This window comes from Apaloderma vittatum, unplaced genomic scaffold (assembly GCF_000703405.1).
Source record: "Apaloderma vittatum isolate BGI_N311 unplaced genomic scaffold, ASM70340v1 scaffold4907, whole genome shotgun sequence".
In the NCBI taxonomy this organism is placed as follows: Eukaryota; Metazoa; Chordata; class Aves; order Trogoniformes; family Trogonidae; genus Apaloderma; species Apaloderma vittatum.
Window position 1 is genome coordinate 1,067 of NW_009726531.1, and position 25,710 is coordinate 26,776.

Consider the following 25,710-nt stretch of genomic DNA (forward strand, 5'->3'; position numbering starts at 1 on the left):
GTGCTCAATACAGCCTAAATGCTGAAGGAGTTGTACCCTGGGAGACAAAAAACCTTTGCACCCTTCAGGTCACTGGATGGTCCTTCCCAAGCAGCTTTTACTCTGTTTCTGTTGGTGTCTGATGGAATAACCTTAAGAAGTAAATAGGTTTCTTAATGTTGCCTCCAAATATGACACTGGAAACAGAAAGGCTAATGGTCAAATCCTGCCTCCAGTGATGCAAGCAGCTGTCTAGTAACTGTAGATACTGTATTTTGTTTCAACACATTTTCATTCTCTGTGTACAGTTCCCCACAAATACAGGTCCCCCCTTACCAGGGCCCAGCTATTCTGAGATCTGTCAGAATCTTATCACTGATTTAAATGGGAACGGGGTCAGGGTACAGGTAGCACAGATTGTATGTACAGCTGACTTCTAAGTCATCCAACAACATGGTTTAGGGTCTGGCACCGTGTGATGCCCTCTGCTCCCATGGCCATACAGGTCTGAATGGTCTCTACTGAATTTCCACTGCCTACATGTTCTCATGAGCCTCGGGTGCACCAAGCCCAGCAGCTGGTGTTTCAAGCACTGAATCTTTTCTAAAGCTTTCTGGCTGTCACATGAAAGTTCATCCGACCTTGGGTTGGCTATGTCTTGGAAATCTACTCTAGTTTTATTATTAAAAAACAAAAGGAAGATTTTCTCAAAGAGTTGTGAAATGTCCTCATAGATTTAATGAGAACCGAACTGCTAACCACAGACTGCACCTTTGGAAAATCTGCCCTTTGTTGCAACTTGTAATTTCAACAAATTTCAAACTTTTGCAACTTTTAATTTCCAAGTGATATAATCTGTGACTTCGACATCTCTAAAGCTATAGATGACCCAGCTGCTTTTTAACCTACTCTTATGGAGGCTGTGAAAGATTTTTTTTCTTGATAAATGAAAACTCCCATGCACCGGCCACTATTCCATCCAAAACCATAGTGCATATCAGCAAACAGAATTCATTTTACAGAGAAACTTTTGCATGTGGCTTGAAAGAAAGCCTAGCAAGGATTGACAATGATAGATGATCTCCCTGGTGACACTCAGGAAAAATGCAGTTTCACTTTTATATCAGGAAAAAAAAAGCAATAGACATATTTAAATAATCATTAAAAATTAAATGCCTGACACAAGGCAGGTTTCAATCCTGTTCTGCCACGTATCTTCTGGAAATCTTTAATGGTTATCATTTTATGTCTTCTCATTTGCTTTGCTCATGAACAAAAGCTTTGTAATGGAGGTTCGAGTGTATGTGTTATCAGCAAAAGGTTCTCTCGAGGGATATTAAGTAAAAGGGCATTTTTCTTGTCTTCACGTTTGGCATTTAGGAGTACTGACGAGATAAGGTAGGCACAGGAGTCTTTCAAAAACCAGCCAGATAGCAATGGCAGCATTTCATAAGGGTGTGAACCGTTCATCATCTGCTGCAAAGACTCCATTAACGTGGCCTGTTTTTAAATCCAGCGCTTCGCAAGGAATCCCATTTTCTACTGTTACTGTCACTTCGCCTTTCTCTTCTAAATTTTCTCTCTCTGTTGATTCTTTATTCTTTCTAAAAACAAGAAAGAGAAAAAATCATCTTATTCTGTTGACCTGCAGCACCCTACCATCATTCCACAAACAGAAAAATGCACATTTAGTTAGAAGTTTACTGTAGGTGATGTTCTGAAAGGCATAATCTGGTGCACCTGAAACCAAACTGATGGTTTAGCAGTTTGAGGTCAGGATTGGGAATCAGAAAACCTAGAGAAAACATGGTACTTAACTTCCTTATTCTGTAAAATGACTGGAGGGTGCAGAAGGAAAAGCTGGTGCAAAACAAAAAAGGAAAAAAAAATCTCAAATTTGTTTTTGCTTTATGTCAGAAAGGACTGCATTGAACATCTAGTCTGACCCTGTTATGTGTGCCATAGATTTCACTCCATGATGTGGACAAACTAAACAACACTTTATAGACACAGATCACCTTTACACTATAGTCTCCAAATGTGGAGACTTGAGTGCCCTCACATTTCTTGACAATCTTCTCCAGAAGTTAGGTACTTGTAACGCTGCAAATCTGCATTTTCAGCCCAAACTTCATTAACAATCACCTTCCTATCCAATATTTCAAACTTCGGTTTTCTAGATCAAATAATTGCATGGCTTTGATTTTTCCAGGCTCCAGTTCTCAGCAAAAGCATATTAAAATAGCTGCTGAGTAAAATTATCTAAAAATACAGCCACAAGAAGATGTAATACAGAAATATCAGTCAACACGTCACGGTGTTCCTTTAATTCCAGATTTATTCTGACCTTGAGATCTACTAGTTCATAGGTGAAAAAACCTGCTGTACTTTACAGCCTGCAGCATCAGCGGTTTCAGAGGATAAGAAACCCAAAGGTCAGCTCCACTGCTTCTTCCTATCCCCCAACATGTACTGTAAGAATCTGACTCAGGGCAATTGTAACAACCTGACTCAGTGTAACCGCTAATAGCAGCGATATTAACAATAATAAACTTTTATTGGCCTTTGGGACATTCCTCGCATTACAGAATTCCTAGAAATAAACATGGGGATAGTAGTGGAAACCTCTGACCACTGCTTTTACAGTGATAAAAGGAGTGTTCTTTAATACAAAAACTGCGGGGGCAGAACATAAAAGATGCTAAGAAGCAAGTTCAAAAGAAATGAGAGTGGGAGACATGTGGAACTTGTTACATGTGGAACTTGTTACCATAGGAATTCAGATAAGCTAAAAATTTCCATGAGTCCAAGGGGAGACTCAACAAGTTAAGGGAAGCGAAAACATTGTGGCTTGCCCAATATACGAAGATTAAATTCAGCTCAGGAAGGCCCTCAACTGCAAATTAGATGCTGCAAGAGTAATAGAGGGAAACACTGCATGTGCTTACTATGTTTTTACTCTTCCCACAGCAAATGTTTTTGGCCTCTGATGCAGATGGGATTTTGGGGGAGGTAGGGGTAGACTTCTGGATTAGCATAGTCAGTAGAGGATGGTCCTGTCCTGGGTATGTGCCAAATCTGTTATCAGAGAGGAAGGGGTCCTATTGCTGCAAGCACAGGGCTACAGTCACACAGAGCTCTTCAAGCTGCAGGCAGCTGTAACTTGGAATTTCACACGGTGGCAGCGATAGGAGTGAAGACTGACCTAACTAAGAAAATTATTCTGCTCAAGAAATGACACATGAGTTTAACTCATTACTGAAACTTCATTATAGGCCGAGCACACACTGCTCTGCCACCCTGAGTACCAACCGCCTGAAGCACGTGCTTTTGGGCTTATCTGAACTGAGGTATTTAACTGATACTTTAAAGGCCTATAAAGACAAAAATGACACATTTATGAGAAGTCAACACGGTCCTTGGGGCCAGATTTCCATCACAGCTTACTAGGCAACAAAGCTGCTGTTACGTCAGCTCTGAATCAGTTTCCAGGAAAGTTCATCACTGGACACACTAAAGTCTTTGACAACCTGGTCACATACTTTGAGACGTGAAAAGGAGAGAAGCACTTTCGAAATTTTCTTCTCTGATGTCTGGCTCTTCTTTTGAGAAGCCAAAATTGCCCAGACCATCCCTTTTATCTCTCCTGTCTTTGCAACAGTAGGTGGAAGAATTATATGCTTGGTTTACCCCCTCTCTCACTCCCTCATCGCTGCCTGAAGATGTCATTGATGTGAAAGGAGGGTTAGAGTTCAATCACAGATGCATCTGCTCTCAGGAAAGGTTACACATAAAGGCAGAGTAGGGAAACAGAGGGAGAAGTGAAAAGGAGCATAACAATGAAAATGACAACAAAAGCATGAGACAGAGAGGATGCCAAGCGACCACAGACAGTCAGCAACAAGCTGCACTACTGCTGTTATGATGAAACGAGCATGTTGCTTACACCATATTGAGGCCATCAGTCAGACTCAGCTGAGATATTTGAAAATAGAAGGGGTAAATGCTGTCTTTCAGTATAATATGAAGCACAAATTATTATTTTAGCTAGAAAAAGCATAGCTATTTAGCATAATTTATTTACATTACACTTGTTCGAAATGTTCAAAGACCCTCTTTAAGTTAGACACTATAAGGACACACAGAGCCATGGCACTACACAGAGGGCAGGTATGGGCTTCAGGTAGCAAGATTATTCTCCAGTTTTACAGAAGAGGTTGCCTAGGTTCAGGGGATAAAATAACTCAGCCAATACCACACATAAGGCTGTGACAAGTCTTAATCTATCCACGGATCTCAGACTCCTTCCCCAACAGCATCTCTCATCTATTGTTTGTTGAATTTTGTTTGGATTTTTTTTTAAACAGAACGGGGTTTTGCAAATTCATATAACATTTCTGAATGCAAAATATAACTGAAAGGATTCTGACAACATTAATAAGGGTTATGAGAAGTACTTATCCTTCAGAACCAATATTGCTTTTCTAGGATCTTTTATTGTTGTTCTTCAAGATGACAAGGAAGCAGAAAGGAAAAGTCTCTGCATCACACCACGTTTCATATATGAATCCCTTGTTCTGTTTGGTGATACAGTCCACCATAAAGTCAGTAATTTTAACATTATCTAGCTGTCAGCAGATATTTACCCTTTTCCAGTTCTTCTGCTGTTCCTGTAAGACTCCACTGCAGAAGTCATAATTCTGTGTTAACCATACCTCTGTGTCACTCTAAAGTACGGCAGAAGATGAACTTCTACAGCAGACCTTCAGATCGCTAATTTCTACTCTTTATGCCCAACTCTGAGCCAAGAGAGACTACAGGACGAAAACTCCACCTAGTCTTTCTTGCTCCAACATGCTCACACTAGGGAAGCATGAATAGCTGCCTCTTTTTCATCAGTGCTACCACAGGGCAGAAACTGAAATGAAAAGAGTATGTCTCTTCTACCCTATAGCCAAACAGCAAACACTTGGGCTCATGGGGAGATCTAGTCATTAACCTGCGAAGGGCTGGGTACTTTGGACCCATCAGGTCACGAATGGTAGGTGAGATCACGCACCGTTCCATTGAGCAGGTCCTCTTCAGACGTACATTAATCATTATTGTGTCCTCTACTGAGGCTTCACAAGCTGCAGCAGCAAATTTGGTTTTAGCCCTGCCAGCTTTTGATACTACTGCCCTGGAAGGGGCACAATCACTGTCAGCCTTCTCCCTCTTGGTAATAGCTATTTGGGCAGTCTGTTACCTGCGGCACACCAAACATCGAGAAGAATGATGGAAAATGTCTTTGTAAAATTATAATCTCTAGCTAGGTGGCCTCCAGGACCATACTCTTACACTCTCTATTTCCTCATTACACCTCAGCATTACTACAGCATCTATGCTCCACAGTTAAAAATTATAACCCCTTTCCTCAGAAAAGGACACAGGGGTTTTCTTTACCTATTGAGGTGGGGGGGCACAGCTTTAACTTCTCTGAGGCTGATCCGAAAAGCAAAACCAGCCCCGCTGACTTAACTTGCCAGTATTCAATTAAACCAGAAGAAAAGCTAAGCTGCTTACTTCTTGCGTTGCCGAATCCCTGCAACAACAAGGAAAACAATTCCAGCCACAATGATACAAAGAACAACACCAAATACAATAAGCCAGACAGGCGTGGAGGGTTCAACGGGAGGTGATAAGGTTGAGGTTATCTTCAGGAACTGCAGCGTTTTGTCACTCAGTAGGAAGGCACTGTTGATTCTGTCCCGGTTCATCCTTCGTAAAAACACAAAGAACATCACAACTATTTAGAAAGGTATTTTATGAGTTAAAATGATAGAAGAAAAAAAGGAATTTTCATGCATGTGCTGCAAGTCTGGCAAGGCTGAATTTGATCCAGCATGATGTTGGTAGGATTACACAGTTCTTCACTTTAACACAGACTTTGTCAGCAATCCATAGACACCCACACACTTAGGACGTTTTGAACGCCAGATTTTTTATGTATTCATCCGAAAAATCTGAAAATACAGATAGCACCTGGGGCACATTATTATTATTTATTTCTGGTTTGGACCATGAACTAAAGACATAGCAGGCTGCAACCTGTAAGGGTAGTTCTGTTGTCTTGCTCATGCAGCATTCAAGATTAGCATTATTCAAGATAGCAAATCTACTCTGCAATGCTCAGAGGATTTATTTATCAGTGCCCGTAGTTCCTCAAATTGAGCCATCCTGCATATTATGGGCCCATACATCTGCTCTTGCTGCTGTAGATTTTCTTAGGTCCATGTGGCATGAGATACGGTTTGGTCCAGAAGAATGCACCCCAATTGACAGCATGCCCTTTGTCCCTGCAAGATGCAGCTAAAGAGATTTGTACTTTGAATATATTTTAACATTATGAGAAACTGTAAGTCTGAGACACATACTTTTCATATGAGGAGTACAACTGCTCCCTTTTAATGGATATCTTCACCCACTACTTAAAAGCATTTGCAGGTATTTCCGGATCTGATTCTAAGCTTAGAATACTTTAGCAGTATCTTCCATTAGCTTTCAACATGTTAAAATTATTTGAGAAGATGTATTACATATATTGGTCTTGAGCCGTTCTTTTTGATTGCCATTGTTATGATTTACAGCAGCTCTTTCCTGTATACAATTCAATTCATTTACCACAGAACAAGTATTTTCCAAGAACAGATAATACATGGGAAATACAGGTAAGATTTTGCAAATTTCTTTTCTTGGAAATCATAATGTTTGACTGTCCCTGAAACAGGAAGTTCTTAGCCTTAATGGAAAGCTAGCATTCCTGGAGAGGACTGAAAGCCACAGCATATTATAAGACTCATTATCCGGTAAGCTGTCTTTGATTTAGAAAAGATTTTCATCCTTATTGATATGAAAGGATCATTGTGAACAGCTGAAGCAAGTATTGTTCACCCTCATCTAATGGCTGGAGTTACAGAATTATGTGCTGAAACACATGCAGGCAATTACAGGAGCATTTTGTGTTTGTATATGCATAAATGTATCTTGAGTATATTTATGCAAGATCTTGGGTCTCATGCAGAGCGCTGAGAAGGCTTACTTTCCTCTTTATTCTCACTTTGCCGAGAATCTCATACAATAAAATCCTGGTCCGTGGGTCCTGTTTTTATGGGCCACTGTAGTATGAAGAATTAAAATAATGGTTTATTATGAAAGCCTGCAATGAGAAGCAACTAAATAAAAAGTACTCTAGCTTTATACACCGCTTTATTTCTTGTTTCTAAGTTAGGTAGGATTTAAAACTTTTCATAAATAGCATATTCTTTATTGGGTGACAGACAACAGTTAGAAAACAAAAATACTATAATAGCATCCAATTTCTGTGGCAAAGAGGGCACATAAAAGACTTAAGTAAATCAGCTTATGCTACTGAACGTATCAAAGAATAACAGAAATGCAAAAGCCCTGCATTCCAGCACTCTTACAGAGAGCTTCAGTGAATAAATAATCTGCTTCCTCTGCTAATGTTATGAAGCTATTGTTTGGTGTCTCCGTAGGAAATAGTTTAATCTGCTCATAAGCTTAAAAGTTAATCTTTCCAAAAGAACACATACTCATTCATCAGGAATTAGGCATTACACCTCCACAGAGATAACATGAATTTTCAAGACAAAGTACAGAATGCCTGAAAACAAAGAGGTCTGTTTTCCCCTCTGTGCTTGAGAAATATACGTAAGCTATGCTGCTTGTGGGAGTCATCCATATAAACCTGTTATGCATGTTTGGTGCACCACTGAAGTCAGATTGCCCATTTTTCATTCTTCCCTCTTCAGCTCCGCACTCTTGCTTTTATTGGCCACAGGATGCAACAGTCAGTAGAAAGCAAACTGATTTGTACCACACAGTACTTTGTGCAAGCAACGCTCAGCTAGGACATCGACTGGCATTGCAGAGAGAGCTGGTATGAAAAGAATGTGAGTATAATGTTGTTTAAGCCAAGCTGGCACGCAGCCAGCTCTGCTCAGGAAGAGTTCACATGAGCTCTTTTCACAGGAAAGCTGACTGCTGAATTAAGTCAGATGAACTGTACTTGAGAAGTGCTGAAAGGAAGCCTCTGGTCATTAGTCCAGGTGTAGATGTGCATGTGGCACGCAATGGAAGCTGAATGACATAAATCCCACCCAAAAGACTGCAATTCCGTCACCTGAGGGAGAAGATTCTCTCACTGGGAAGAGCAGCGTAAGTGTCATGTGCTGGACAGCAAATTGCAAGTAAGGCTCTGGCAAGGGACTAGATTCCTTCTGAGGCTCCAGCATTAAGAGAGCCTCTTTTCAAAGCTATAATCTCAATGCTCACATGCTTTGTATTCTGCAGGACTGCAGAATACAGTCCTTCTAAAAATCCTAATCTCACAGGCACAAAAGAGTACTGACTCCTTGGTGTTTTACCTACTTGGATAAGCTTGTCCTTAAAGAGGCAGAGTGCTCACTCATACAAGGCCCAGAGAGAGAAAACACCCTAGTCAGCAAGGAAGAAAAGGTTGCAGAAGCAGGGACTGTACCTGATGGCTGCCTCTACCTCACTTCCAGGAACAGTTGTCACATTTTTGGAAGAATCTGTGACCACAAACCAAAATGACACCCGATCCGTCACGTTGCAGAGCAGCACATTGGAAATTCTGCAGATAGTTCAAACAAAAATCATCATTAAAGAAGCATGGAAGGAATTATTGAAATATTTTAGATTTTCTTAAAATACTGCTTTCATCTAATAGGGGAAAAATTCTTACTTTCAAAAAATTAACAGTTAATGCACAAGGAAGAAATATTACTCATAGCATTTCCCATTTCCCAATATGTTTATTAAAAAAAAAAATCAGCTTATTGAGACCAGTTTGAACCTTCAAACTTCTGAATCTATTACAAACTTCCATGGTCTTGGGCATACATTTAGCGTAATCAAATGACAAAAATAAGACGCATGTTATCATCAGGCCTTTACAAATGCCATAAAATGGGGCAAATGCATTCATTGGTGACCTAAGAACTTTGGTTTTGACAGCTAACACCGCAGGTACCAGGCATGTGGAATTCCCCACATAATTTTCAAGTGAGTGTAGTCCTTCTGCAGGATACATTTGCTGGAGAGAAGAGAAACAAAATTGATGTTATTCTTTTTGACATCTGTGTTCAGTGTCAGGCACAGAGTGGAGGGAACAGGCTACATTTAGACATTCTCCTGGCACTAGCCTATGCCCTTTAGTTTATGCTACAACAAACATTAATCTTATCAGTTTTAAAAGAAGATTACTCAGCTTTATGTGAAGTTAAGAGTGGAAGGGCACAGGCACGCAGCTTCTTGTGACATACGATATAAAAAGTGGGTGAAATGTCTCTTAAATGCCTTTTATTAAATTCTTACAATTTTGTTTTCTACCACTACAACTAGTAAACGGTGGCACTGTCACTAGAAAAAGCTCATAGAACAACATCAACACGAATATTTAAAGTGAAGGGTAATACATTAGTATCATAACAGTGACTGAGGATAGATGGTGCCCCTGTATTCTTCTATCTGTTCCTAGTTTACTCATATAAGAAACAAATCAGTTAAACTTGTGTAATATACAGGAATTGTATAAGGTGTCATTTATTACGGCATGGCAAGGAGCACAGTATGTACCATAAAAGGACAGCCAAAGCCTTTATGAATTCCATGACAGATATCCAGAGAGATAAAAATGGAAAAAAAATATTTACAATTATATCAATAAATGACCCAAAGAATTTGGCTCCAGGTTCAGATTTACTGGCCATGTCCAAGCAGCTAGCAGACATTCTGAAAGCCCAGGATCAAGACTTAGGATCATTTTTATCTCGAGAGAGCAGCCTGGACTTGGTTCACCTTGGCACAAGGTCTCCCAGGACACAAGAACAACACGGCCAGCCCTTGGGGTGATCAGCCTTCAGACAGTACCGGCCGTTCTGGAGAAGAAAACCCTGCAGCGAGCCAGCAAAGAGGAACGCAGCCCGTCTTTTAATCAACTGCAGTTAATGCCCGTTATGAATTACCGTAAGCGGTTGTAAGGTTTGGCCTGTCCGTCATCAAAAGGCAAGTTTTAACCTTCCCTTTCCTGCCCGGGCTGTCTCGGGGTGCCAACCCCGCCGCAGAGCTCTGTTCGGCAGTGCCACCTGCTGGCTAATTAGACGTGTCATTTAATGACCTCTGGTGGCCCGAGGAGCAGGAAGGAATATAAGGGAGCCAAAAGCACCGATGAAATGTGTGGTCTCCATCCAGAAAAGAACGACTTCGCTTTTAAGGCAGGACGGGTATTGACTTGATCACAGTAGTTCGTGATGGATGTTTTGCAGAAATATTTCACTTACTGCTGAAAGATTTTTGGGGTGCAATGGGTAGTGCAAGTTTACGTTTGATGGAGAAGGTACATATGCCGTAAAGATACACAATGAAATGGCAAGCAATGATTTTGTAGAGTTGAAATACCTGCTTTTACCTCTCTGGAACAATTTCAATTTTGAAAATACAAAGAATTTTTATGGATAGAAGAGGAAAGTTATCTTCTGGAATTTGAAAAGATGTTCACATCAGTTTGCTGGCAACAGTCAGAAGATGAAAGCAGATTTATTCCTCCCAAAACAAAAGAAAATTACAAAACCTGCAGGAAAGGGAAAAGAAAGATTCTCCTTTTGGCTAGTGGCTGAAAAACTCTTGCTGACTTCACAGAATATCTAAAATTGTATCTGCAGAGGAAGTTTTTCACCAGGAGAATTTGTAAGAGTATAACCTAAAGCTTCATGTTACCATAGTTCTTAAAGCTGGAATTTCTGTCATGCAATCACAAATTCGTCTAGGTAGAAAATCTGAGTTTGTGTTGCCCTACAAACGTTCTTAAAAAAGAGCGAGGAAAGTTTGATCACCAAAGAGAAAGACAAATTTGGTAGATAAAGACTGGCCGAACATCCTATCCTTCTCATTCTCGTTCAGAGACGACAGTGCCAAGGCTTTCGGCATGAGACCGCGCAGTGGCTCATCCTTAGGGCAGCATCTCTCTTTCTATAGAACAAAGAGCACTGAATCAATTGGGCCGCAAGGCTTACACTGGGATACATGGATTTTGCCTCCTTTCTGCTCCCTGTTGTGTCTAAAATCTTTGCTCGACTATAAGCATCCCAAACCTGGCTTCACCACCACCCGTTTTTCACCAGCGGAACCTGAATGCTGTAAATCCCTCCAGACTCCAAAGAGAATAATACCACTCACAAGAAATTCAAAAGGACTGAGTAAACACCAGAACAGACTGCTTCAACTTACACCACTGTGGCAATCTTTTTTCAGCAAGCACACCTTTTTTTCCCTGTGCTATTGGCATGCAGGTTTGATTTACAGGGTGCAGAAGCATTACAAAACTATGCTTTTACACTGCTTAGATCTGAGATCTTCTCCATGCACTGTGCTAATTAAGTGCATTTGTAAACATATATGTGGCCATCTTCTTCCTTCCTTGGCAGGTGATAGACGAATTACAGGAGACTGCCATAACAAAAATGACAAGATCCTGGTTCTGCCTTACGGCACCACGGCCAGAGTCCAAAATTGCATTTCTTTTCATACATGCAAGTGAACACAAGTGGGCGGAGTGCAGGAAACCCCAATGGTTCCTTGGCTTGAAACGCTATCATCATTCCTTACTTAGAATCATAGAAACATAGAATCAGAAAGGTTGGAAAAGTCCTCTAAGATCATTAAGTCTAACCATCAAGCCAGCACCACCATTGACCACTAAACCATGTCCCAAAGTGTCACGTCTACTTCATTGTGTCTATCGCTGAATATCGGTTCCCAGAAGTGATGGCTGAACCCACCTCTTCAGTAGAGCTTGCTTTTCAAGTTCAAATGATCAGCATTGTTAGTTCAAAATTCAGCATAATCTCACCCCTCATTGTGGCAGGAATTGTTTAGATGTAAGGAAGAGCTGCCAGAGGCTCAAAGGGAGCTGAGTGCTTACAGTGGCCATTAGCTTATGGAAGAAGCCCAGTCCCCACATCTCAAGCACCTGTCTCCGGCTCTCCCAAAAGTACCAGGGCTCTTCTAAGCCAGTGGTGTGCAGCTGCTCCTGCAAAGGAACGTTATTTTCTTCTCTTTTTTTGTGAACAGCAGCCATGGGATCACCTTGACATAACAGCTTTAACTCTACAAGCCTATTTTGTTGTTCTCAATGGTCATAATATTTTTAGTATCAAAAGAGCCCATCTTTAGGAAGATAGAAAATGTTGATAATCTTTTTCCTGGTCACTTCATAAGGAAAAATGAAACTTTTTAAATCTAAGAACGAAGATGTACTAACAGTAGATTCTTTTACTTGAATGAAAGTAAATATGATGACATTCTTTCTGCTCTAAATATTAACTACTCTTAGGCCCATAAGAGATGCATGTTATTGCAAATGAGTCACAGATTAGAGGGTTACTAACACAGACTAGAGACCATCGTTTTTTAACAGTGGGAGATCAAAGGTTGGCTTACGTAGTTTATGAATTCATATATTGAGAACAAATTGAAAGGCCATATATAGAGCAGGAAATAAAGGGGTTTTACTTCACTGAAAAAAAGTATCTCTATCGATAATTACTGAGTGATGTGATGGAGTGTGTATTTCTTCTGTTTCCTACCAACTTGAAAATTTGACAAGCCTTTCAAATATTAAACACAGCTCCATGACCTATTAAATTTTTGCTTAGGAATTAACTTTACAGAACTTGAGATGTAATGTGCAATCCTGTCCATTCTGATTTGGGTCACCCAGTGGTTGCACAAAGGCAACAACAACATCAGCTGCTGTTTCCAGCAGCATATTCAAATGCTTGTCATTAAGGGCTAGCTTTTATCCAGCTTCAGAAGCTTAACAAAAGGTGACTTTGAATCTCAGAAATGATGGGACAGTCTGCATCAATGGTTATGCTGATCCACCAGACAGATTATTTTGGGGCCTGATCCAGCTTGCTGAAGTTAATGGCCTTTAGTGTCATGGGAGTCCGTTGTGGCTATGAGTTACTGCAGGACTGTAGGTGTGTCAGAAATTAATGGGATATTAAAGAGAAGGTTTGTGACATCCGTGTTACGGCCCTGTGCAGAATTTATACCCTGGAAGAACCAGTATTTTGTTATGTAAAATACTCCTGAATTTCCTCTAAATCTTTATTTTGACAAAACCCTTAAATTAACTTTGGGTAAATGTAGATGCTACCAGAATGCAGTCACAAGCACTTTGTTTGCTCTTTTATGACAGAATAATTGATCATTGATCTTTTACACCTCCCGAAGAAATATCTGTTGATTTATCTGTAAAAGCTCCTGTAGCGTAACTTATTCAGCACAAGCTCCTGCTTCTGCCTTCCTCTTCACCACGCAGTAAGCTCACCGGCTACGTAAGAGCGCCTTTCCTGTGTGCACGGCGTGGTGCTGGGATGCTCCATACTCACACCTCCACACCCACTGCAGGGAGGTTGGAGATGGACTGCACTCCTCCCTCTGCACTCAGTTCCTCCCAGCTGCCAGCCATAAGGGTGGGGAGAGGAGCGCGTAATTTCCAGGAGCTGTAACAGGATGGGAGGTTCATCTAGTTCTCCGTCACTGAACGGTGACTCTGAGGTCCCTCAGGATTTGGGAGAGATCTATGAATAGGAAACTTCTCAGTCCATTGCCTAGCAAGTTGTACCAGATTCGGAGGTGCACAGCTGTCCTTTGGTTGACATGCTGTCTATGCATCAAGAAGTCCTAAAAGTTATCAGTTATACTTCCAAGGTGCACCCCAACAAGTTATACCTCATGAGGAAGTCCTATACTATCTTAAAAAGAGATAAAGATACCTATACCTATACAAATATTATTCTGACGTCTCCTCTGACTAACATAGTAGCAGGAAATTATTGATGTGTCCAACCCCACCTCCAAACTGGAGTAACACTGATGTTATAATATTTGTCCAGGGGAAAAATTATCTTGGTAGGTAACTGAATTATGTGAGCATAAATTCTGTGATTTCCCCAAGTAGGTAGAGAAAAATTCCATTAAAGCTTTAATTCCTTTCACACTGGCTTCTTTTTTTCCCACTACTGCATCGAGCATTCAAATATTAGTTGAGTCTGCAACGAGCCATGGTGCTTGAAGAGGAGAAAGATCACTGGCTTCTGACACAGGTTTTTTTCCTGTGTGAAAGCACTATGACTTTGAAGGAAGGAAGAGAATAATTTTTTTAAATGACTCGGGATTAAAATAAGTATACAAAAGTGAATCTTTACGGATCAGACACTGGATGAAAACTGCTAATTTGAAAACCTTGGAAAAAGCCCTACGTAATCACCTTTAATTAACTCATTTTAATGAACTCATTTTTTAAAGTGTCATTTTAATTGGGTGCAGTAGCATACTTGGCTGTTTTTGTTAAGCTTGGTGCAATGGCTCTCTTGCTCAAAGGAAACAAATTCTGAGGAATAAAAATGAAACAGCAAGGAACCAAACACTCCTGTTACATGAAGGGGGAAATCCATCTATTATCAATCTATTTAAGAGAGAGTGTGGCAGCCACAATAATCATCATGTGACTGAAGTTAACTAATATCTTTTCAAATGTGGAATATGCTTCATGTGATGCAATGACAGCCTAAAGTGGTTTTTTTTTAAAAGTAAATTGAGAACCTTATCCTCATTAGCCTACCAGAACCATAAATCTTTCCTTTAAGATTGAAAAGCAATCCTACAGAAATACACTTAGAAGGTTTCTCATTTAAGACAGATAAGAACATACTGAAAATACAGCTTGCTAAATGGTCTGTCTAATGTGGTATCTGATTTCATGAGCAGCAAGGATCAGAAGCCTGAGAAGAATATTCAATACCTCAGGGTAGATTTAACCCCCAAACCAATTAAAGGCTGATTTATGTCTGAACTGCAACATCTGAAACTTCTTGATACTATTTTGCTCAGCTGCTGGAAGATTAGGGAGAGACACCACCAGCAGAACACAGCACTAGCATAGCTGTCCACCTTGCAGTTCTCCAAGTCAGCCCATCCTCAACATACTGCTGGAGTTCTGAGAAAATGTGCACCAGAGCTGCTTTTGGAAGGATCCATACTGCATTTCTCGACCTTGCCAAATGTGTCCCTTCACCTCCTCCCAGTACGGTCTCCAGAAGGTATCATGTCTTACTGCCCATTTCTGCTGAAGTGAATTGGCACAATCCCACTGAGATCCACAGCTGGGCCACCTCACAGCAACTGGGGCCCTGGTCCAAAGACTGAACATTGCTGAAGCCAGAAGTACCATGACGTTTAACATATATCTGGGTGTCAAAAAAATGCACTTGTACTGTCTGGTTTTAGAAGCTGTATATAAGGATTTCTACAGTGCAGTATAGCAGAGAATGGGCCCCAACACACAGCATTGTTAATATGTATAAAGCAAAGCAGAGTAGATGCTTACTGAGTTGTGCTCTTGCTGGAATATCTTCTCATTGCAAAAGCTACCATTGCTTTGAAGAGGTACTCTTCATTAGCATCCCAGGCATACTGTAAAGGAAGATAGAATATAATCAGTACAGAGAGGGAGAAGAATCACTGAACTTGAGATGTTACATTGATCAGAAAAATTAATAAATTCTCTGGCTGTGCTTCAAAAATAAATTCCTGCCCATTATTTAGTGTGCACAAAAAAACTTTTTCTAACAGCTCTTATAAAGCAAAATATAAAGAGCAAAGACTATTTCCAAAACTTGCATGAATTCAATGTTTCCAAAAGCTGACCAAACTGGGGATGTAAAGTTTCTTGTACCAAAGACTAGGTGTACTGCTAGAATTCTCCCCAATCAGCTGCACTCATGGCCTTGCCTCTTTTGCCGGATGAACACTGTTAAAGCAGAACATTTAAACCCACTTTAAAAGACCATTTGGCTCTGCCCAAAAACATACACACAAAAAAAAGCTAATGTTGAAGGTAGTCTCTGGGAGTTGAATGACAGGACACCAGGAAATAAAATGATATTATGGCCTTATTGCTGTATCCCATCCTTGCAACGAGAGGACAGACTGAACTACAGTACAAATTATTACATCGCACATGAGGCAAAAGCAAGAAAATAGCATTGTCATTACTTCACTAAGAAGTAAAATATAAGCTCCAAAAACTGTTCTCTGTTATCTTGATGAAAACTCATGCTTCCATATTTTCAGTTTTCTGAGACACCTTCACTATGTTCCCCTGGGCTTTCATTCACATGTGCAATTCTAATGACCTGTTAAGAACCGCACCCATTACATTTTTATAACAAGAGCCATGACTGAAGCATACTGATTGAATTTCCCCTTTCAGCAGATTACAAAGATTAATAATTTCCTGGAATGATATTAATGGAAGTTGGAGGCAGCTTTCTTCAGTCAATCAGAACACAAATCTAATCTTTAACTTCCAGCATTTAAAAAATCTGCACTGTAATCATCCAAACCAGAAATCCAGCAGTGTGGATACTTAACCTTGTTGACAACTTGGACCTACTTTTTATAAGCCTTCATAACACATCCAGAAAACAGCAATGTACACCAAAAAGCAGTAAACAGCATTGAAAATGCCAAATCCTAATTCTGGTTTTCAAATTCTGCTTTTGCATGCATGGAGCTGCAACCTCTCTGCAGAAAGAAGGAATCCAACTTCCAGATCTCAGCCCTCATTTTACTCTGACATCCTGTGGACTGGGAACCTAAGCAGGGACAGAGGCAGTCATTTAAAGGGCAGAAAGTCATGCTTAACGTATTCATCATCCCTAGACTAATGATGAGTTGCTAAATGGCCTCTCTGAGATAAGGTAGGACAGTGACAACAAAGCTGAGCAACAGACAAATTGAGCAGCATTAAAATCCAGCTGCAAAGCTAAGAATTTGAGCTCTGGTTCACCACTCTTGCCCGTGAATGAGAGGAGGTGTGATGCTGTGATAATGCATGACAGACTGAGAACTTAAAATAAAAAGACACTTTGAATAGAATCATAGAATCATGGAATCACAGAATTGTCAGAGTTGGAAGGGACATTAAAGATCATCTAGTTCCAGCCCCCTGCCATGGGCAATGACATCCCCTGAATTTTGATCCCACTCTACTAATAAAAACGTGACAGTAATGTCAGCAAAAGAACAACAGGTAACATAGTACATAAAACTATCGTAATTTTAAAGACCATGGAGCTAAAAGGGAAGACCTTCCTTTTTCTGTGTATGGTACAACTGACTGAATCTCTATGTGCCATCTGCAGTCTCTGAGAACAGGTCCAAAAATCATTTGCTATCCAGTGGATTAAACCCACTACAGAGATAATTTAATCAGTTGTCTTGAAAATGGGCAGTGATGGAGCACACTCCTTTTCATGCTTACAGGGACACAAATTGCAATGCAGCACTACCAAGTACATGTACTTGATATGTTTATGTTTAGTGCAGTACACGTATATATGCACAATTTGCCACTATTAAGTATTCAGTTCTCATAAACAATGCAGTAGCCTGGAGCTTCTTTAAGTCTGAGCAACAAAAAGGGTATCTCAAAACAGAGAAAAAAAAATTTGTAGTGAGAAACTGCAGCCCTAGCTGAAAGAGTTTTAAAAAAGACTTAAAAAACTGACAGAATAAACTGAAAGCTGCAAGAAATTGAGGAACAGATCGGCAAAGAAAACTCAAAAGAAATCAGGGGGCTGCTTGAATAAGAAGATGCTGCAGACAACCTTCTGGGCAGAAGAGCAAGGCGGCCCAAGAGAACGATGATCAGATGAGAGGTCGAGGAGGTGGAGATGGCTGTGGGATCTATATGAACAAGAACCTCTGAAAACAACTGCATGCAGGAATATGCAGGGCTGGGACAACATAATGAGGAGGAATAGTATGGCAAGAATAGCTCTAAGCAAATAAAGTGTATGAACCCAGGATAAGTGGGGAAGAATTGCCACAAGGCAATTTCTAATCATCAGCTTTCTCCAGTCAGAGGGACAGGTGCAAAGAAACCTGACTTGCTCTGTTATGGAGCTTTATCAGTTTCACCTTTATCCTCCAATTGCAAAGGCCTGGACTGCAGCTGCTGACCAACAACATTACTCCTGTTCTTACGTTCCTGTGGAGTGCAGCCACTGATACACAATTTGTGCTACTAGAGAGGAAATGTATTAAATGCAATTTGCAACCACACGCCATAAATATGACAGTTATCAATAAAACCTTAAATGACAGTATCAGAACTATTAACATTTGTACCATCTTCTTTGCTCTGCAAAGGAACAAGCACAAAGATCTCGGCTCAGTTGCAGTTGCCATCCTTTATCCATTAAGGAGGAGCAGAATTAGACACAGCTGACTGTGAAAGCCAGCCTTAAGTGCCTGTTAGTGAAAGAGGAGGCTGATGAGATAATGGGTAAAAGATGATGAGCATAGGTTGTTGATGGGGGGAAATGCTATAGTAGTGCTCTAAGGAAGACAAAATTTAAGCTAGCGGAATCAGAGTATAATATTACATGATTGCCCGAAGCAACCTGATCTGATTTCAGTGTTGACCTGGCTTTGAGCAGCAGGGGACTAGGACCTTTCACGGTCCCTTCCCTCCCGAATGATTCTGTGGTTTAACCAGACAGCTATTCAGACTGCAGTACAGCTACAGGCACACAAAGGTGTCTCTAGGTCCCGTTTGGCAGCAAGACACCACAGGCACGTCAGCCTTTCCCCCCTTCATCCGCTACCCTGGAAACAGCCTGGGTACGTGAGGCAGAATGGAAGCGCACCTTTGACTTCGCCTGTGCAGCCCCTGACATGCCATCTCTTGGACTCTTACGGTTGAACCGAGTGGTGACATGGAGTTACACAGACTACTCAGGGCACATCATTTCTGCTCACTCCCTCGTTGTCTTTGGCCCTTTCGATGAACACTCTACCACTCTGCTAGCTCCAAAAGCAAGAAGCAACTAGTGACTGGTGGCGGTTCCACTCCTAAAGTTAATGCCATCCTCACAGAGACTCAGAAATCATGTTCCTTCCATTTAGGCTTACAGACACCATGTTTCCTCCCACTGGTGAGCAAAAAATGTCTCTGTCAAGTGCACCCACTATTGGCAAATAAAATAACAGCTAAATACTTACAGTACCTTAGCTGCTCTTTCCAGCTCCATTGTGATAAGAACTATATAAATACACTAAACGGCACTCCCTGCCTCAAAATACAGCCTGCTTTGCGAACAAATTAAAAAATGGTGTTCTGTCTTTATCAGCCTCACACAGAGCAGATGACATGCACTTAACCATGTGGAAGACTACACTAACCTATTTCCTATGCTTCTGAACGCACACTGGTGTTATCCTGCCAGTCCTGGAGCAAAATGCCCACACTTATCAGGGTTTTCTGCTATCATCTAGCTTGAAGTGACTTCAAAATGAACAAAATGGAATTCAGTAGCAGAGCATCATACCAAGATATTCTAAGCCGGCTGTGTCCTACCATAACACAACAACAGTGTTATACTTTGCTAAAATAAAAGAAAAAAAAGAAAATTAAAAGTAGTGTGTTCCAAATTGTTCAACCAAACAGAATTTCAGTTTGACAGTAGTTTCAGTTTTCAGGTTTGGTCACTTGCAAGGGCTATGAAAAGGAACTACTACCTGTGCACTTAACAAATTGTTCATTATTTGTGAGTAATTTTGCATGACATCATACCACTTTCATCTGTTTTCTAAAATGATATTCTAGATGGTCCCATTATTAGGGCTTTCACATACTTTGTTACATGAAATAAACTGCTAGCTATCTACAAAAACCAACAGAGTCCTCAGTTATTGCTTTTTTCTTGTAATATAAAGTGCCTTTATGATTAATGACTTGTACCCTTTTTTGATGAAAAATAAAAAAAAAATCACAAATTATCAAAACATCCTTATTTTACTAGAGTTGGAGAAGTAAAAAAGCATTAAGAAAGACCCTTAGTGGGAACTGCAATTTTCTTTCTTTGCTGCTATCTTGAACCAAGATTAAATAAAAATATTAGCAGTTATCATCAAGAGGAGCTTCAATAATGATTTTGACATATTTTCAGCTGTAGGATCACACTATTTTTAATAAATTTTTAAACAAACCAAGCTTTCACTGCTGTTTAATTAAGGTCTCTCACCCAAGAGAATTGACTTCAATACGAATTTCCACACACAAATACTTTAGAGTGTATTTTGAATATTTCTGCCCAATTTATCTGGTGTATTAAGTTGCCAACAGAATTAAGTCCCTGATGATGTTAATTTAAATTACCTGATATTTCAGGGTAATTTTAAAAGGGCTTCTATGGTCATGGAGAGATTCTCATACCTCCAGTTTCTTATAACACATAACCTACTACTTTTTGTTCCCCAGGGCTCCTAATATAATCATGCACCAGACTTCCAGCAGAGATGACTGTCCAGGACATTTTATATAGAAATTTATGCTGAGCCCTGTCACACGCTGTAGATCTGCTCTAAGCATTCAAAACTGCAAATGAAGTACTGGGCTCTGCCATATTTCATAGCACTTTAGATCAGGAAGAACCATTCAGTCACCTAATGCTCCAAACTCTTATGGATCACAGACCCTTCTTGCTCACACCAGTACTTCTACATTAAGCCCAAGGACTTGAATTAAGCCAAAGCATTTCAGTCCTCATGAGACGAGCCTGTGCACCATAGGCAGAAAAGAAAGGCTGCTATCCAAAGCCCTACATTAGGAGAGAACTGATGAGATATGCTTGAATGATCTCTACAGATCATGCTGGTCTGAGAGCCTGACATAAAGTCCCATTTCATAAAGACCCGAGAATCTTTTCCTGTTTCTCTTCCCAGACATGCCTGAATCAGCACTCAGGCAGAAGTGTTCTTCTCAAAATACACTTAGATTTATCCAGCACCTATCACGCATAAAGTGTAACAGCTCTACTGTTTTTCCAGAAAAAAAAAAAAATTTTGACATAAAATTATCTTTATGAAGAGGCAAGCTTTATACTTCTCTTAAAGGATGCCATTTCAAGAAGTGGGCTAGACAAGTGTCAAGAAATGGATGCCTGGATCATGACTTGAGCAAGCTATTACAATTAATACTTCACAATAAATTGTGTGTGCTGCCTTCAGAAGTTTACAGTATATATTACTTCTATTTTGGCTGATGTTCAGTTAGGAAGAATATGTAAAGATACTTACTGCATTATCTCCCAAAGCTGTTTTGATACTAAGCCGTACTTTGAAAGCATTCTGTGCATCTGACACAAAGAGAAAAAAGCAAACGTATATTGATAGTAAACCAAAATAGGATTTTAAATCACTTACTTGTCTAATTATTTCACAAACAGTAATTTTTAAATGCGCTTTAACAGATCACCTGGTTAGAACAGAAGTTATAGCATGAAAAAAGATGCCATCCTACAGTCTCAGTGAGGTTTACCATGATCTCTTTAAGTGAGATCAACATCCATACTCAGTTTGCAAACTCATAAAAGTAGCAATGCTCAGCATTTCAATCTTCAAACTGGAGACAAAAAGCCAGCAGCTTTGTAAGCATAAACTCACAGCTAAATTTACCTGGGGAAGGATATGAATCAGCTCCAAAACTTACCTGGCTTGCAGAGCTCGGCATGAGCAATGGCAACTACAAAGAGTGTAAGCGGCAAAACCCGTAACATCCCGTCGGTGTGGAAAGGTTGAGGCAAAAAGAAGTGAGTCTCCCCTGTACAGCACTCTTAAACTTTCTGTGACCCAGGATTAAAGCATCAGCAGCACAAGTGAGCAACCAAGTAAAAGGTTTAATAATTAACCCCCGTTATTTTAGCTAAAACGGGCTCTAGAAAAAACTGTCTTCTGTTAGCTATTTACTATCTTTCTCTGTCGTGGAAAGAAAAACAGAAAAAGAAAAAGCTGTAATAAATTTTTATTTTTCCTTCTACAAAAGTTCACACAGTGCTTCAGGCTAACCTTTTTTCCCTTGGATGCGATGCCAGACAGGCACACGAGACGTCTGGGGTACATCGCACCAGAGCAGCCGGTGACCGTGGCGGCGGGACGCGGTGCTGTTACCCACGGCAGGGGCATCTGAAGCTCAGCTGCCACGATCCCAAAGGACGCTGCCGACCGGGTTCCTTGGGAAACTTGCTGGCCCACAGAGGGCCTCTGAGGATAAAGGGAGGCTGGGCACCATTTTCATCCCTCCAAAAGCAATGCAAAAGAAAGCCACATCCCCCCCCAAAAAGGGTTGTGGATTTGTCCCTCATTTTCCTTCGAACTTGCAGCATTTCTGACAGGCCAGCCTCGTGCCGTGTCCCCCCATCCCTGATCCGGTCCCGCTCTTGCATCCTGGCTCAGGAGTTTGCCTGAACCTGGCAGATTAAATGCCTTGTTCCACACAAAAACACTCACACCTGAGGCATCACACTGCATGAAAAGAATAGTTATAAAGGTGGAGAATACCTTCTTGCTGATCGTTACAGTAACAACTGGAATAAGAAGAGGTGCAATAAAAGGACTTCGTAGGAAGCAGGTTGAATAAGGACATATTCTTGTACTGTAGACATGACACACTGTGTATACACATACAAAACATGCATGGAGATATTTTAATGATACTCTCTACACTACTAGTCAAATGTTTACCAAGACAAATAAATAAAAGCAGAGGAAAAATAATTCAGAAACTGAAATGTATTGCAAGTACTTGAAAAGTCTTTTGAATCAGGGTAGCAAACATGATTATTTTATTCCACTCTGTTGCTGTACTCCCCCTGTAGCCATCTCTGATTAATAGTTCCTAAATCGAAGATCGCTTCAAAAACTACTTTCAGCTGATCCTTGAACACTGAGACGTGTTCTGAAACTGCAAACCCAAAGACCATCACAAAAATGGCTAGCAGTGAGAACATGTTACTTAAATGTGGGACTGAGGAAAACAATAACCAGTATTTACTACATAAGAATACTTGAACCTTCAGGTAATAGAAAACTTACTGTTCCACTAATTTAATCTTATTTTTAGAAGCCACTGTTAAAGGATTTGATATCCCCTCTTTAAAAGCCATTAAATCCAGCTGATTCTGGGCATCTGTTTACTCTTGCTAGGCAACCAGTTCTGAGTAAAAAACTATTGGATACATTATCTGCTTAGATGTTCACTCTATGCCTATGAAAACAAAAAAAGTGATGTATTCATTTCTAATGACAGCTTAAATTAACACGCTCGATGTACATGCATCAGGAGAGCACAAAAAATTGTACAGACATATGGAAGACTGTAAGTTTTCTGTAAAATTTGTAATTTAAAAAAATCTTAAAAAAACATGAATGTCATTAGTCTCATGCTAAATTCATGTGCATTGCTTCGATAATGAGCATTTGAACTTTTTTTATACATTTGGGGGAAATACTGGAGAACTTGGGAAGAGAGCGGAAAAACCAAATGTTGTTTCTTTGCTGCCAGAAGGCAAATGGAACTGAGTGTTGATATGCGGCATCACCACTTCTCTCTGCTGTAAACCAAATGTAAATCACTTCTTTCCCTCAGAATCACATGGAGCCGGTGTCAAAGTACATCGCAGTCACACCATGCCCAGCAGGAACAACCTCAGAGGACATGACTGGATTCCCTGATTGCGGCTGCTCCCTTCCAGCTGGGGTGGTTGATTTTCCTCAATTTGTCTTGCAGGCAAGCAGCAAAACAAATAATTTTTTCCAGTGGAAAGGGGAAGGGGCCAGGAAAAGCAGCAGTGTGATAAACATCGCAGCTCAGAGCTCACATGGAGAGAGCATCGTGCAGCTGATATATATGTGCACTGCAACTTGGATGCACGCCAAATGCATCCAGCTGGCTGTCCATGTGCTTATCCCGTCATATACACACAGCGCGCTGCACATAAGCAACTGATTGCTGCACATCTATAAATCTTTTCCCAAAGCCAAAGTGATTTTTCTATGAGGCAAGTGGACGAGCAAGCCTAGACCAGTTGTTAGTAGGAAACTAGTATTTCTTTGAATCGATGACATTTTTAAACACTGTCTTAAAAAGTACTGTACCTTTTTCAGGTTACGAATGGAGTATATTGGCATAATCTAAAAAGACAGACATTTTGCCACTTTGCATCTCTGTAATACTGGGATAACTCTCTGCCCAGGCTTTTTTCTCCCATTTTAGCCAAATACTTTGCTCTGTTTAAGCACGTCTGCATTCATTCGCCATTGATTAATCAGTAAGACATCAGTTTGATGAACAATTTTCAATCTACACAAAGATATGTGAAGTATGTTTTTAATTCAGTGCTTTGTGAGGTATTAGATTTTTAAATAGTTCCCTTTTTAAGTAACGTTGTTTTTCCTAACTACTGCTGAGCTACAGGTCATAGCCATGCAGAATCTCATGCACGATCTGCATCCCAGAAATATCACTGTCCCAGCACAAAGAATTCCTCCTGTACTAAATGAATCTGTCTGCCTTGATGAAAATAACAGCATCTGGTTTGGGGATTTTTTTTAAGTGCCCAGGACCTCCAGAAGTTCATATATTATCTTTATGTATATTCTTAACAGTATATCATAACTTGGACTTCCAAAGAAATCAAGAGAGGAGTAAAATTTCAAGAAAGCACATAACTTGGTAAAACAAATAAAACCCTTCCATGTTCCCAATGTGATTAGCAATGTACTTTTCTGCTTCTTTCCATGTCTCTGAAATGGAAAATCCCAGGAAAGTAAAATATTGATAGCTATCATATAAGTTAATTAACAGCTATGGCCAAACCTAACCTCAGTTTTCAAATTTGACAAATTAAGTTTTAAACTCCAGGGAAGTTAATCTTTAGTCTTAAATAGTTGTGTTCAACTCTTGTGAGGATAGAGTCAATCTGCTCCTGTCAGCATTAGTCACTCATGGAAATGTACCTGAAGAACTGCAGCTCTGATTGTGCACGGTGCTTTGCAGTTCCCCGGGGTGCAATGGAAGCGATGAATGCTGCACGTCTTTTGCACACTTCAGAAGTTGGTGAGATTATGATCTAAGTGAATGTCAGCATCATCCAGCAGACCAGGCTGGCTGATGCAGGTCCAGCCTAAGTCTCATTAAATGGGAGTTTTTCCAGTAACTTCTAGGGGAACAGGGTGTTGGAAGGAGAACCGCCACCACTGGCATCATTGTAATAACGCAAACGTGGCCGATATTGTCACAGAGTTTTTATCAGCGCTCGCAGAAGTAGACAGTATGTGAGAGAGCAGCATAGCTATTAGGCAGCGAGTGAGGGAAGGATGGACTCGCTGGAGTTCCCATATCACAAAATCACAGAATCACAGAATGTTTGGAGTTGGAAGGGACCTCGAAAGATCATCTAGTCCAGGCCCCCTGCCTTGAAACATACTCTCTGCAGTGGAAAGCACCAAGGATCACCCACAATATGGCCAGCACTGAAAGTGAACAGAAATGTCCGGAGTCAAGGAGACGGTGAAGGGCAGTCCGCTGTTGCCACTTTACTGTTTATAGCACAATCTACAGACCTGAACTGTTGATGAAAACTTGCCACTTCCCACCTCAAAACCAGGCTTCCTGAATAACCCTCGTCAACACAAGTTTTCAGAGTCGACCACAACCACATTAGTGCTTTACTGCCATTTCCCACCGTCCTGGGTTTAGATAGAAACCCATTTCTGTTCAGTGATTTTTACTTT

At 40.5% G+C, this 25,710-nt stretch overlaps 1 protein-coding gene across 1 annotated transcript; it reads right to left on the reverse strand.

The window, feature by feature from the left end:
• Nucleotides 1-1,137: 1,137 nt before the first annotated feature.
• On the reverse strand, nucleotides 1,138-21,719 carry TMEM27 (transmembrane protein 27). The gene is made up of 6 exons (XM_009873304.1): nucleotides 21,629-21,719; nucleotides 21,217-21,275; nucleotides 15,458-15,543; nucleotides 8,519-8,635; nucleotides 5,542-5,736; nucleotides 1,138-1,583 (listed from the first exon to the last, which is right to left on the reverse strand). The coding sequence occupies exons 1-6, from the start codon at nucleotides 21,693-21,695 to the stop codon at nucleotides 1,427-1,429; spliced, it is 681 nt and encodes a 226-aa protein (XP_009871606.1). The 5' UTR covers nucleotides 21,696-21,719; the 3' UTR covers nucleotides 1,138-1,426.
• Between the last annotated feature and the right edge of the window lie 3,991 nt (nucleotides 21,720-25,710).

What these genes read in the sequence shown, in the direction of transcription:
- TMEM27 (XM_009873304.1), bottom strand. Translation starts at nt 21,695, where the DNA reads ATGTTACGGGTTTTGCCGCTTACACTCTTTGTAGTTGCCATTGCTCAT. An exon ending in GAGGTAGAGGCAGCCATCAG is followed by an intron (nt 5,737 to 8,518) that starts GTACAGTCCCTG and finishes GTTTTTACGAAG; the next exon opens with GATGAACCGGGACAGAATCA. An exon ending in GGGATTCGGCAACGCAAGAA is followed by an intron (nt 1,584 to 5,541) that starts GTAAGCAGCTTA and finishes TCTTGTTTTTAG; the next exon opens with AAAGAATAAAGAATCAACAG.